General features: G+C 37.3%; 2 protein-coding genes across 2 annotated transcripts; one reads left to right on the top strand and one right to left on the bottom strand.

The window, feature by feature from the left end:
- The first annotated feature begins 855 nt into the window (after positions 1 to 855).
- Positions 856 to 2,316, top strand: LOC135683441 (proton-coupled folate transporter). The gene has a single exon (XM_065198689.2). The coding sequence runs from the start codon at positions 856 to 858 to the stop codon at positions 2,314 to 2,316; it is 1,461 nt and encodes a 486-aa protein (XP_065054761.2).
- Positions 2,317 to 3,803: 1,487 nt separating this feature from the next.
- Positions 3,804 to 6,410, bottom strand: LOC135683442 (synaptosomal-associated protein 29). The gene has a single exon (XM_065198690.2). The coding sequence runs from the start codon at positions 6,310 to 6,312 to the stop codon at positions 5,620 to 5,622; it is 693 nt and encodes a 230-aa protein (XP_065054762.2). The 5' UTR covers positions 6,313 to 6,410; the 3' UTR covers positions 3,804 to 5,619.
- Positions 6,411 to 14,235: the final 7,825 nt, after the last annotated feature.

Below are 14,235 nucleotides of genomic sequence, written 5' to 3'. Positions count from 1 at the left end.
TGAATACAAAATATATTTCTCCCAAGAATACTAAAAATGATACTAAAAATCCCAAAAGAAATTGTTAATGAATCTAAAGGTGCAATTAGATAACAAAAGGAATTATAAACAATCGAATGTGCGAATGGTGATAAAATTACTAAGATTACAGGATGCAAAACAAACGAAATCCAAACTAGCACTATTACATAGCCACCCCGCCACTGCCCTGCTTTATATGACAAGATCCGTCTCCGTCAGATATTCTCATCTCTGCTAACAAATTTTCAAATGCTCCTTGTTGGGTCCTCCTTCGAAAGATTTATTTTGTCCAAATTGATCTTTTACGGCTTTTTTCTCATTTTTTGTCTTCTCCTTAAAACTAAAAGTCAAATCAAAACTAAAAGAAGCACTGCAGCGTGAATTCATCTTATCTGGTCCATGCTTAGACACAAATAGACACCGTGTGAACGCGCACACACATTTCAGTTAAGCGTCTCTAGACTGACGCCATAGGCGCAGATAGACACCGTGTGCTGTGCGGAAGTCGTTGCATCTCCCATTCAGTACTTAAGGATCCTAGGGGTCCAGGGATCCTAGGTTCTCAGGGTCTGGTTTTTCCAGGATGCCATTCAAGCAAGCTAACAATACACATGACAATAGGTTTTGTAAATAGAGCCACGTGTGGACAAATAACGATTCAATTGGTGCTAATATGCCCCCGGATATTTGCTCAATGTCTGCAGGGGGTACTGTTTTGACCTGTCTCCGTCCTCGAAAACGGCCAGATTTTACATCAGGTCATCGTGATAAATACAAGTGTCGTGATCTTTCTGAGTGGTGTTTAATCGTAAGGGCAGTGGATTTACAGTCATCATGGGCCTAAAATTTGAGTTTGCTACAGAGCCTTTTCTTTTTCTGTTTATGTTTGCCCTTGGAGGAAACTTATCGCTTCTTCCTCAACTGACAATCGCGAAAATCTGCCACGACAAATTCAATTCTTCCGTCTGCAGCAAACTTGGCCAGAAAGCGTTTAAAGATGAAGAAAACTATATTTACAGCCAAGCAGCTACGTGGAACACGATTATATTTCTATCAGTATATGTGCCATCCTTATTTACAATTCTTCCAGTCGGAGCCATATCAGATATTATAAGTAAAAAGAAATTATTACTGCTTCCTCCAATTGCGACTGTTTTGCAATGTGTTGTCTACATTTGCTGTGCCCGTTATAAAGAATTGAGCGTTGGTTATCTTGCTGTTGGTTCCTCGATCACCTGCATTTACGGTGATATCCAAGGCGGGATCATGCTTAGCTACTGTTACATGACAGGGGTCACTGGAAATGACCACCGCCGAACCTGGCGTATGGCCATACTAGAAGGATCGATATTCATCGGCCAAGGACTCGGTAGTTTCGTGGCAGGTATTTTGCTCGAAAAGTTTGGATTCACTGTCGCCTTTTTGTTTCCTGCTTCGATAGCTTTCTTGAATTTCGCATTTGTCCTGTTTTTGTTACCGAATTTGCCCTCATCAAGTAACCATAGCTTGACACATTCAAACACGGAAATCGATGGACACAAAGATGAAAGTTTTTGCCTGCAGTTGGGGTCAAACCTCAAAGATATTTTCAAGAAAATCGCAATGTTTGCAAAGAAATACTTATGTTCATCCGGAAAGTTAGTAGTGCTTTTGCTTCTAGCTGCGTTTTTTGCCAATGGGGCAATCTTAGGTGAAAACGTATTGATCACGTTTTTTCTAAAACACAGCCCGTTGAGCCTTGATGCCCAGGAAGTTGGACAGTATTTTCTGATCCTGCATTGTACACGGGGTATTGGTATATCGTTTCTTGCGATCATAAGTGCAAAGTTTTTCCGCCCATCAGATTACATCGTCACCATTTTAGGTCTTCTCAGTTTAATTGCAACCCATATCTCACTTAGTTTTGCTAACACAAAGCCAATGTTATACGGGCTCTCGGTATTATCATTTGCTTTCCCGTATGCAATGTCAACCATTCGTGCTCTTTTAACAAAGCTTGTCTCGCCCGGAGATGAAGGAACTGTGTTGTCGTATGTTGGTTTCATAAGCTTGATTGCAGTCAACATCATGACATTTGCAGGGAACAGTTTGTTCAAAGCTACAGCCAAAATTTTTCCTGGTTTTAGCATTCTTATGCTCTCCTGTTCAAGTATAATGGCTCTTGTTCTGGTGACGTCAGTGTGGTGCATTGCATCTCATGCAGGCAGAGGTTATGAGAAAAATGAAGGAACAGAATTGAATGATGAACAGTGCAAGACGGAAGAGGACCCATTGATCGAAAAATGTTCACAGTAACGTTGTCTTTAAATTAAACTTGTTTCTTCATGGGAAATAAGTAAAATAAATTGTTTGATTTGCAGTGATGACAGGGTAATGACAAAGATATGTTGCTATATCATTATTTTGTTAACAAAAGATCTGACTTGAGGTCAGGAATAGTTCCAGAAATTTTCAAATGAAGAAAGAAAGGGGGGGAGGGGGTTAAAATTTGCTGCAATACAGTTTAATCTCTACATAACCCTATTATGCTCTCTTATTGAGATTTTCGTGTGGTGTTAGGCTAGTTTGCTTTTGTCGAGCAAGCTTCAGCCCTTGCATGATTTCAAATATTATATTTTTGTCAAAATTTAGTATATATTGTAGATCCATGGGTGAAGGATTCAATAACCCATGTGGAAAAGGCTGGGATGAAGCCCAAACCTGCAGAAAAACCATAGCAGTATTAAAAAGTTAGAATTTTTTTTCCAAGGCAGATTGGCATTGCATAAAACTTGTTCAGATTGATTTGCGATTACACTGTGCCACACAAATTTTCTCCACTTTTTCCTCCCGTTTACACTGTTTCGGGTAACTGCAGTCACATGACCTAAATCATGCACAGAACGCCCAAAACGAAGTCATCTCTGGGCAACAAAGTAACAACAAAATTTCCGCCAATGTAAAAAGGCTTATCATTCTATCTTCAGAATCATCTGCTTCTCTTGCAGACGAAGTCCGAAGATTTTTTCAAAACAAATTAGGCAAAGTTAGTTTTAATAATTCATTCTTTGCAACAAAATGACCCTGAAATAGCAAAGAAAGTAGGGAAAGCTGACAAGGATGCCAATTCTATGTGGACTGACGAAGATGCTGCACTTATAACACGATTATTTATCAACTACAAGGAAGCCAAGATGGCGAAAGGTCTTGATTCGGTTACAGTGAAAACAAAATAGGATTTTGTTCGTATAGCCGCTCTCAAATTCGTGCAAAAACGTGGCCTGTCTGAATTAATTTTGATGAGGATAAAATTTATCCGGCACAATGTAAATGGGGTCTTATACACCCATGAACACTCCTAAGATAAATGCTCTTTTGTTAAGAGTTAATGTTTTTTCTGTTTTTGTTCACCCACATGTAAAAATTCGCCAAACAGTTAAAAATAATATCTAGTATGCTATTTTGTATAGAACAGGATGATTCTGAGACTCATGCTTAACCTGATCGTTGCCTGACTAGAAACAGTATTTTTTTATAAAAACAATATTTAAGTATTGGGTTGATATTTAAAGTACATATGGTAAAATTTGTTCAAATTTAGTAATACAGATAGACATTTATGAATAATTATAACAACTAACTTGAGTGGTGGTGGATTTTTTGTATTTTTATAGAATGTTGAAATTTTTTTAAATTATTTAAGGTGATGGTACATAGAAATATTCTCATATTTTGTGAAAAAGATATATCTTTTTTTGGTTCATTCTTCAAGATCTCATACAAACAGAAAGGCAACACAGAAATTGTTTTTCTAATAACTGAACTTAAATTGAAAAATAGTTACAACAATTTACAAATTGGTTTGCCGCAATAACAGTTTTATATCTAACGAAAACAAAGTGTATATTATATAGTAAAATAAATAGCTTTCAAAACATTTCAATAACATGCAAGCAAGCTCAATGTTACAATTCTTCAATTTAAATTTATTTCCAGCATATTTCAATAATTATTTTTCTATCAATTTTCCAAGCAGCAACTTTTGCAGCAAAATATATGATATTTCTGTCCATTTATCAGAAAAAGATTGATTGTTTGTGCCAACCAGCATGCAAAGGTATTGGTGTCACAATACACTGTCATGGAAAGGATATGTTGCTATGTGAAACATTACACTGGGAAATAATGGGACTTTTTCTAATTTTTGACTCAAACTTTGAAAGTGAAAAAGATCTATATTTTTTGGTTCATACTTCAAGATTTCATACGGACAGAAAGGCAACACAGAAATGGTTTTAGCAATAACTGGACTTAAATTGAAAAATAGTTACAACAATTTACAATAAGTTTGCTTCAATGACAGTTTTATGACAGATTAGTTTGACAGATTCAATGACAGATTAGTTTAGCTTGCAATATAGGCCTATATTTGAAAAACTAGGATGCATTGGCATGAGGATAAGGTCTCTGCTTGGCAAATTGAAAGAAGGAGAGCAAGCAGGGGCTTAGCTAACATTGGCTGTGGGGGGTTTGCCATATGTCATTTATAGTTTGAAGGTAAATATGTAGAGGCTGTGCGAACCTCTTGAACATGACTTAAATAACTTACCTTTACATAGGACTAAATGCAAATACTACAATGGGCATTCATTGAGTCAAAGACAACATTAAAATATTCTATGATAATTATGCTCTTAGATAAATACTGATTTCATGAGGAGTTATATTGCAAACATGTAGTTGCCAAATCTACAAAGTATAAAAATGAAATTGAATACGCTTTTTTTCTGCAAAACTTCACAATGACTCAAAAAAGTAAAAACATAACACATGGTACCTATTAAAGTATAATTTTTGACAATCTAAATGAAACATCCAAAAATACCTATTTTATGGCAATGTCAAGTGAAAAGTATTATTACCATGGAGCAATTTCCACTTCTCCAAGCCATCTTGAGATTCATAGTGAGCAGAATAAAAAGAAGCTAAAAGCCTGCCAGGGATCCAGTCGATTTGAGGGTCATACGAAATGGCTACTAAATGACCCAGTTTCGATAATAACATAATGCTTAGTTTAGCTTGCAATTTATTATAGAAAATGAACAAGATTTTATCTTTCCTTAAATGAATAAGATTTAATAAATAACAGTCAATGGGGAAAAAAAATTGAAAAAGTAGGACCTGTTGATCACAAAGAAATGGATGCCAACAAGGACATAATTTCTGTTCTTATGCTATGATATGAGGGTTATTGTCAAAAAAGACTACCTTTTGAGGGTAGTTATTTAATATTTTAGCTTTGACCCTCTTTGACCCTGACTGGATCCCCCTGTTAGGCCATAATGGGAGTACCCTCCTGGTGCTTAACACTATTTGTTAAATTGGAAGAATGATGCTACAATTTGAGAACATTTAAGACAGTAGTGTTGCTTCAGATACAATTTTACTCTTTTTGTTGTGGAATATTCATTCATCTTTCCCTAGTTTGCTCTTAGCTTGCTGAAGATAATGCATAGAGCCTGTATAAGAAACATGAAGCCTCTTAAACGAAAAAAATCTTGAACAAGAAAACAAATTACTGATAATCAACCAGGCATATATTGTGTACTTGCACCAGCTTCACTTTTTCAAGATTTTCCTTAGTTCTTTGCTGGAACTTTCCACCCTGTCGTCTACCCTTGTCGTTTTGTATGTCACCCGATCAATTATGTCATCATGCCTATCAAGGGTATTCCCCATCAACAAAGCATGTCCCTTGAGTTCAGAAAGTCCTGACATCATAGAGTCCAAATTCTTATCAAGTTGGACATTTACATTAGACGGCTGCGAACCAAAGACATCTTTCTTTTCCTCCCATCCAATATTAGGCCCTTTCGTTTGTTGACGAATTTTTTCCGTAGTTGTCACTGTGGGGTTCTTTTCAACTCTCTTCTCTTTATGTGGCACCTCTATCGCCTTTGTTTGCACTGGTTTGCGAAAATAGTTTCCTATAGTACCCCAAATACTTTTAAGCGAAGTCAGCTGTCGGTCAGCAACATCCAAATCACCATTAATCTTATCCAAAGTTGTTTCGGTTCTCAAGAGAGACTCTTCTTGACGAGCAAGTTCTTCTTCAGTTTTACAAGCAACATCTTTCGACTCTTCGATAAGCCGCATTGACCTTTGCGTGCTATCAAGCATACGTTTTTCATAAAGCTGCTTTTCATGTTTTATTCTTGATAGTTCAGCTGAATGAATTTCCTCAAAATCATCCTCTTCAAACGGGTTACTGCTGCTCGTTCCGAAATCCTTGGTGTCTCGCCAAGCGGCCATCTTGATATTTTGAACGGCAGTTGAAATGACTAATGATAGAAGCGCCAAAGGCGCTAGATGTCTGACTCACAGGTCCGCTGTGAGGCAAATTTGTTTACTTCCGCCATTTTGAATAGTGGCAAAAAGGAACTTGCTCCATGCTGATCCCTTATAAATTTGGTAAAAGTAAAGATTTATTTCGTTCACTTCTCTTTCGAAAATCGATGTGAAATTTGGTGAGTGGCCTTATTTTGCATTTAAATTTATGAATTGATGTTAATATTAAAAAAAAAGCCGTCATTCGCAAATTCCAAGCATTTACAGTAGCGGTGCTTGCTGTGGTGCCAGACTGTAAAGTACTTTTTCTGCGCAGGGAATGCCAGAAAAATTTTTTTGAAATGTGCGGATAAAACACTTCCCCCGAAATCGTGCTCAGAATTTGAAACAAAGACTTTCGAAGAGACCTTGTATTTGTTGTTTTTTCTTGTTATCAGAAGTCAGAAGTTTAAAGGGCCTCTCCAGCCAAAAGTTTAAAGGGCCTCTCCACTTTTCAGAGAGAAAAATGACAAAAGCCGAATCAGTTTGGTGACATTCTGACGTCACAATGTGCTGCTATCGTTCGCCATGAATTTCGTATATCTTCCACCGAAGCATGAAGGAGTCATGGCAGGGGCGGACTGGCTAATTTTTTTGGCCCGGGCAAATTTCGATCAAACCGGCCCACAAAAATAGCAATTAAAAAACTCCTCGAAAAATGCAAGTAAATGTTAGTCTGTAAGGAAAACAATTTTTTAAACTCAGTAATTGTGTGCATGGATGAATGCTGGTTAACAGAACATGCTACATATGTCATTTGCTGACTAAATAGTAAATAAACAAAAATTTTAGCTCATTTGTTTGACTTTCTTTCTAAATACAGTAGCTTATATGTTGATAATGTTCTTCGTTCTTTCTAAATACAGTAGCTTATATGTTATATGTTTATCGTTCTAGATGTCATCTAACAGGTGTTTTTTTAAGAACATTAACATTAAGGACTCCAGGTTTGGCTGCGAAAAATTACCACGTAATCTGTTATTTATATATTTAAAGTGGAAAAGCTTCTATCACACGCAACCTGTGACAAATAATTTTCTGTCAAGAGAAAATATAACAATATGTCAATAACATGTTCCCTGAAGACAGGAGTGGCGGCATGGGGGCAAGGGGGGGCTTTAGCCCCCCCCTAGATTTTTGCTAGCCCCCCCGTCGGCAGCCAATCAGTTTTTGCTTTCTCAATACCGTCGGCACTTGATGGATGTCACCCGGTTTACATGTTGTTTGAATGACATAAATAATCGGGGAGAAAACTGCACTGGCTGGTTTATGGTTTTCTCAATGGCTTTTCTTCGGCAATTTCAGAGACCTTCCTGTCATAAAATCAATAAAGGATCAAGCAATCTTAGGTAAAATTGTGCCTCGTGTCCATTTCTCCTAAAGTTTCTCAGTAGAAGCGTCAACTGCAATTCACTATGTGCTCCAGATTTTTCTTAACATTCAAAAGGCATGCTAAGATGGAGAGAGGGATCTAAATTTAAAAGTAACTTACAACCTGGTATTTTTCAAGACCACGGCGAAATTGTTGTTTTTATCTGCTGTAAAAAAAGTTTTGCAAAAAGACAATAATTTTCAATAGGATTAGGAGGATTGCTTTAGTTAAATCTGCTTAAAAGAGTGCATTTTCCAGGGAACTAGTAGCATCACAATTCGAAAATTTCCTGTCCCTTCGGCGGCAACCATGGTGCCGCCTCAGGTAGTAACTATATATTTTGCCCGTCTCGACATAGAGATTTGACAAGACTATTAGGAAAGTCGGTTATTATCATACAGAGTTAGATTGACAAAATGTATTGCAGAGGTTTGTGTATTGCAGAAGTTTCAGGCAATAATTTTTTAACCAGGTAAATTTGCATTCCACACCCCCCCCCCCCAACGAGGCTTGCCTCGCGACGGATCTGCCTGCTATATGGGGCAAATCGAATTTTTTTTCTGTCGGCAATTTAACACATCCAGTGTCGGCAGTTAGGGAGAATATAAACTTCGGCACCTTGAAGGTTTGTCTCTAGCGTGTTTGGGCTGCGGTGACAATAATGAATTCATAATTTTAATGGTTTTGGAGTACTCGCGTGTATATTTATTCTTTTCCACAAAGTCTCTGAAATTAAAGGCAAACAGATCAACGCGTGGATATACTTTTTGCCTTGCATTCACTTTTTAAGCTAATTTATTTTTTTGCACTTTTATCAACCGGCCCTCAAACCGACCGGCCCTTCGGGCGATCGCCCGAATAGCCCGACCAGCCAGTCCGCCCCTGAGTCATGGTCACGTGTTGATAACTGCATCTAAATCTACATCAATAGCTTTTTAGGATTCAAAAATATTAAATGTTTACAATCATTGTAAGTCTGCAGGTCGGAATTTGTCCATGCTGTGTCACGACTTTGTTTTGATAACCTGTGTAGATCCATAAAGCTATGGCTTGCTGTTCCAGCCAGCCACGTAGTTGCAGGGGGGCACGGAGGGGGGGGGGCTTTGACCCCCCAAATGAAAATTTTGAAATCAGCTTGCCCCCTCTGGCAACAGTTTTTCCAAATGATATTTTGAAAATTTGGCATATTTATAATTCCATGACCTTGATTTTGTCCAAATATATCTGTTTGTTATATATCTGTTTTCTTGTTTTAAAGCCTGCCCCCCTGAGGTATAGTTCTTGCTCGAGTTTGCCCCCTCTAGCCAACACCTACAGCTACGTGGTTGGTTCCAGCTCTTCCCTCGCATATAATTAATCGAAATTGACACTTCAGTTGTTCTCCAGAAACGATGAACAACTAAAGGCTTCAGAATTGGCGTCTGAAATGCTCAAACTAAAAGCCAGTGGAACAGAACTGGCTGCAAATGGAGAGTACCATCACTTGCAGTGTTAAATTTGCGAATCGCCGTCGTTCGATTCGGTTTGAGGCGAGACTAACGAAATGCACAGTGACGTCAAAATTCCGTCACAGTGTCACCAAACCGAAAAATTTTTGTCGGTTAATTTTAATCATCGAAATGCAAGAGCTTATATCTCACAAACTGTAAAAACTATCGAAAAACAAAAAACGAATTGAGGATCAGCAGGTTCAACTCCTTTAGATTAGCCAATAAAATGCAAGTGCAAAATTTTGCTGGAGAGGCCTTTTAAGCTTCCTTTTGACAATAATATGTGGTCACCAAAATCCCTCAGTTCTTAAGTTTGATGTCATTATACTTTCTCATTGATAATGGGATTGATTTAATCAATATTGCCAGTTATAATAATTCAATCAAGATTTTATTACGACTTACAACTGAATACAAGACGAGTGACAAACTAAGACCGAAATGCACACAAAAAAGCTTCTTCCGAGTACTGAAGTTTCTTAATTTTTTCTGACTTTCCAGTACTTGTTTCTTATAGCCAGTTTCTTATAAAAAAATGAGTGTATTCCACGAATACGCTTTTTAGATAATTTCCAAACTCAAACAAGAAACAGAGAAGCTCTCTTCTTCAAACAAACTCCTTTGCTAACCGTTAGTTTAGCTGATAATATTTGTTCATTTGAGTTTACATCGTGTAGTATTGCCCTTTTAATTCATAATTTGTTTGTTGCTTAGGGTGTTAAAGTATATATAAAGCATAGAAATGACTTCAAAATGTCTGCTGAAAATGCCAAAATTTAAGGGGTAGGCCAAAAACAAATTTTCCACTTTGGTAAAGACTTAAATTGGAAAATTTTGCCTAAAAGAAATGCCATGCTTTGATGCTTGGAAAATCTTTGAAAACAGGTGAGTGCTCTCGCCCCCGCAGGGGGTGTGCTCCAATTTAGGCCTGACAGGGGGTCCAGTCGATTGAGAGTATTGCCAATGTTAGAGTACCTCTCATTGATTAGCCAAACTACTGAGATCTTGATTTCTAGATAGACATCTAGATCTCTATAGTAAAGCTACATATGATAAGTGTTTGATAAGTTAGAAATATCATTAATTTTTTGTAAACTGATGTACACAGCCGCTTTAATTGTGTTATGTTAATAGCTATGTCAATAAGCGATTCTGTTTGCAGATGTAGCATTTTCTATAAGATATTTTCCTGCAAAAAGCTTCTATCGTTAATTCTTTAGATTGCTTTCCCGGTGATCTCGCCACTCGGGTATCTTACATTTGGAAGTAGCAGCACATGACAAGACTTTTTTACATAATAACAAGAATTCCATAAAAACTGTAAACAAGAATACTTAGGGGGAAAGCCAATTTAATGTGGGCAAGGCTTCTACTGTAGTAGAATTGTCTAGGTCTTGAAATAATGTTCACCATATTTTAGCACCATACTTAACAAGTCCAACAATGTAGAATTGTCAGAGAAATCTTGTAATAAGGGGCACTGTTCTCCGAATTTTGTCAGAGAAAAAGGCTCGTTTTCTTTTCCCAAAACCAAAGATTAGGGACAACTTGAAGAATTGCCAGGCAGGCATGGATACATTTAGAACCCTAGAGCTAACCAACTTGGCTGAGGTAGCCTGTGCTCCAGATCCTACAGGCTAGGCTGAGAGCGCTTATATTAGATTAAAAACAAATCCTTTAGTTTTCCACATTTCTTATTGTAGTTTTATTATCGTATATCTTATATATTGATGTAGCTTGTATGCTTACATATATTTTGTTTCAATTTAAGATGTATTAATATTTACTTTTTGTAAAGGAATTTGAAAACATGAAACTGAAATTGAAGCTCTCTTTGTTCAAGTTGCCAAACAAGGACCACTTGTCCCATGTAGCCGTTAAACATCCCAATCTGCAAAAGAAGTCAAAAATAAAAAAATTCTATTCTTTTCAGGTAGAGGCTCTCAAATTAACAATTTTTTTCATTTTAAATAGACTAAATCAACAAAAATGTTTCACATTGTCTCTCTACTTTAGGTTTGTATACCTGACAACATATTTGCTGCTTCAAGATGAAAATGAAAAGCTCAAGGCTGCCAAAGCGAATTTCAAATTGAACACGAGGGAAATATTGGAAAAGAGAAAAGCGCCAAGGCCCCCACATTTAAAGAACATTGAACCCACTATTCACCCCCCGCCCCCGGACCCATGTCACTTTCAATGTCCTTGAGGTCTAAACATTCCTAAAAGCCCAAATCTTCTCTTATCTAATTCATTTTCCAAATTCTATAATGATAGAAATGAAACCTTTATTAAATCCATCCATTTATGATTAAAAAATAATGTAGTTAAACAAAGCATCTGCCAAGAGTTATGAAAGTCATCTGCCAATATAAGCCCCCTTTATTTCTTATCAAGATATGACTAGATATTAGAAAGTTGCTTTACACATGAAAGAAAGTTAGCCGTTGCTAGAAAATGAATGGATAAAATTTTGCTCGATAGAACTAATTTCAAGTTTATTCAACATATTCAATTTCTTTGTGCCTAAGAAATAATTAATAGTTTGCTACACTTTTTTTATACTCTGAAGAGTGCCAGGCGAAAAGCTTAAGAATGACTCAAAATTTTTGCTTTTTTCAAAGCCATTTTTACGTTTTATACCACCAAAAGAATGGAAACTGATTTTATCAGCCAATCAACCTTCCTTCTAAACGTAACATACGAAACTGTTATATATTGGCCTAAGGACAATTTATAGGTAAGGAGTTTTGGAAAAATCAATAAAGAAAAAATCACGATCTAGAACACTTGAGCATCAAATTAAATAAAAAAGAATATTGAGCAGAAATATATGGCTTATACGATATTATCTTCGAAATCCTGTTGTCTATAGTTGATTTCAGTGAAAGGGTACCCTAAGAGTCTTTAATCGGCCCTTTGCTTTTTGTTGTATGTATGAATGATATCTCCGAAACATATAGACAACTTGAAACATCTTCACTTGCGGTTGAAACTAATTTAATCATTCAGCATCAAATTTTGCTCAGTTGAATTAAACAATGCTTTGGTAAATATCTTGATAAAATAGAGGCAATCTTAAAAGCCACAAGGCTGCCATATGCCAAGCTTTTAGCTTTCAAAGCAGAATCAGATCGGGAGCTATGTCTGCGGTTTTTTTTATCATGATATAGTGCGTTACAGGCACCACGAAGCGTTGAGAAAAGTGGGGGGTCTAAAAAAGTGGGGGGGGGGGCTAAAACCGTATAAAAGAGGCTTTTCTGGTAGTTTGATACTTAATATTTGCCATTTTTTGCAAAAAGTGGGGGGGGGGGGCTAAAGCCTCCCCAGCCCCCCTTGCTCCGCGGTGCCTGCGTTAGGCTTTTCAGGCTTATAGCAATGGTAGTCAAGTTGAAAAGGTGAGCAAATGGAATAATCTTGAATACTAAGGCGAAAAATTAAAGGGTGTTTTTAGAGCATTTGAACAATCTTAACTTCTGTTTTTAACTTAATTCTAATGAGACAACATTCACTTTTAGATTATAGAACAAAAACTAATTTTACTGGCCTGCTCAAGGTCAAGAAAGCTTTACGGTTCCACGGCTGTGGGCCGGAGGAAGGTTGTCCAGTGATGCAGTAGTTGTTAGAAGGTCAATGCATAACTTGATAACAGTATTTAAAGTGAAAATAATTTTCAGTTGTGATTGAAGTTTTCTTTTTTCGTGACAAAGCATAAAGACCAAATCATAAATGATTTTACTTAAATTTTATTTGTGAGAAACTTTTATTCAATACATATAAGAAAAATTTTGAGGAAGAGAAATAGGGCAGAATTTCATCCAGTGAAAGGTTGAGGCGCTTTTTGAACCCAAGGTCTGTTATAAAATATTCCATGCCACATGAAGAGACCTGCACTTGCCTCGGTGTGTAGAGCAGGACGGCTATAAATAGCTTTCATCACAGTTCAAATCATATACCGACTTGAACTGTGCATTAACGAGGCTTTTCCAGTCCCTTTTATGTTGTTCAGTGCTATTCAGCGTTGTGTTGTTCAGCGTTGTGTTGTTCAGCGTTGTGTTGTTCAGCGTTGTGTTGTTCAGCGTTGTGTTGTCCAGCGTTGTGTTGTTCAGCGTTGTGTTGTTCAGCGTTGTGTTGTTCAGCGTTGTGTTGTTCAGCGTTGTGTTGTCCAGCGTTGTGTTGTTCAGCGTTGTGTTGTTCAGCGTTGTGTTGTTCAGCGTTGTGTTGTCCAGCGTTGTGTTGTTCAGCGTTGTGTTGTTCAGCGTTGTGTTGTTCAGCGTTGTGTTGTTCAGCGTTGTGTTGTCCAGCGTTGTGTTGTTCAGCGTTGTGTTGTTCAGCGTTGTGTTGTTCAGCGTTGTGTTGTTCAGCGTTGTGTTGTTCAGCGTTGTGTTGTTCAGCGTTGTGTTGTTCAGCGTTGTGTTGTCCAGCGTTGTGTTGTTCAGCGTTGTGTTTTTCAGCGTTGTGTTGTTCAGCGTTGTGTTGTTCAGCGTTGTGTTGTTCAGCGTTGTGTTGTTCAGCGTTGTGTTGTTCGGTGTTGTTCAGTGGTTTTCAGTTTCAGGGCTTATGCTAAGAAAAATTCACAACATCACAACTTCAAGTGCTGGTAATTTTTCTTATTATGTTTTATAATTCTATTCTTGACAAGAGCAACTGCAACAACGGGGATGTGAGAAACACTGGTTTAAAAAAATTCTTGACTAAGGAAAACTTGAGCGGAATGACTATTCTTACATTCTGCGAAAAATTATTTCAAATGGTCGATTTTTTTTACAACACCGCAATATTGAAATCACAACACCACAAAACAAATTTACAATACCACAAACGGGTAACAAAACCACGTTAGAATAACCCCTGTTCAGTGTCGCTCAGTGTTGTGCAGTGTAATTCAGTGTTATTTAGTGTTGTTCCATGTTGTTCAGTTTTGCTCAGTGTTGTTCAGTATTGTTCAGGGTTGTTCCGTGTTGTTCCGTGTTGTTCTGTGAAGTA

The sequence above is a fragment of the Rhopilema esculentum genome, chromosome 7 (assembly GCF_057945365.1).
Source record: "Rhopilema esculentum isolate cy_ngs chromosome 7, ASM5794536v1, whole genome shotgun sequence".
Lineage (NCBI taxonomy): Eukaryota > Metazoa > Cnidaria > Scyphozoa > Rhizostomeae > Rhizostomatidae > Rhopilema > Rhopilema esculentum.
The sequence above is the reverse complement of the archived record's forward strand: the minus strand, read 5'-3'. Positions and strand labels throughout refer to the sequence as shown.

Coding starts and splice junctions, on each gene's coding strand:
- LOC135683441 (XM_065198689.2), top strand. CDS start 856: ATGGGCCTAAAATTTGAGTTTGCTACAGAGCCTTTTCTTTTTCTGTTT.
- LOC135683442 (XM_065198690.2), bottom strand. CDS start 6,312: ATGGCCGCTTGGCGAGACACCAAGGATTTCGGAACGAGCAGCAGTAAC.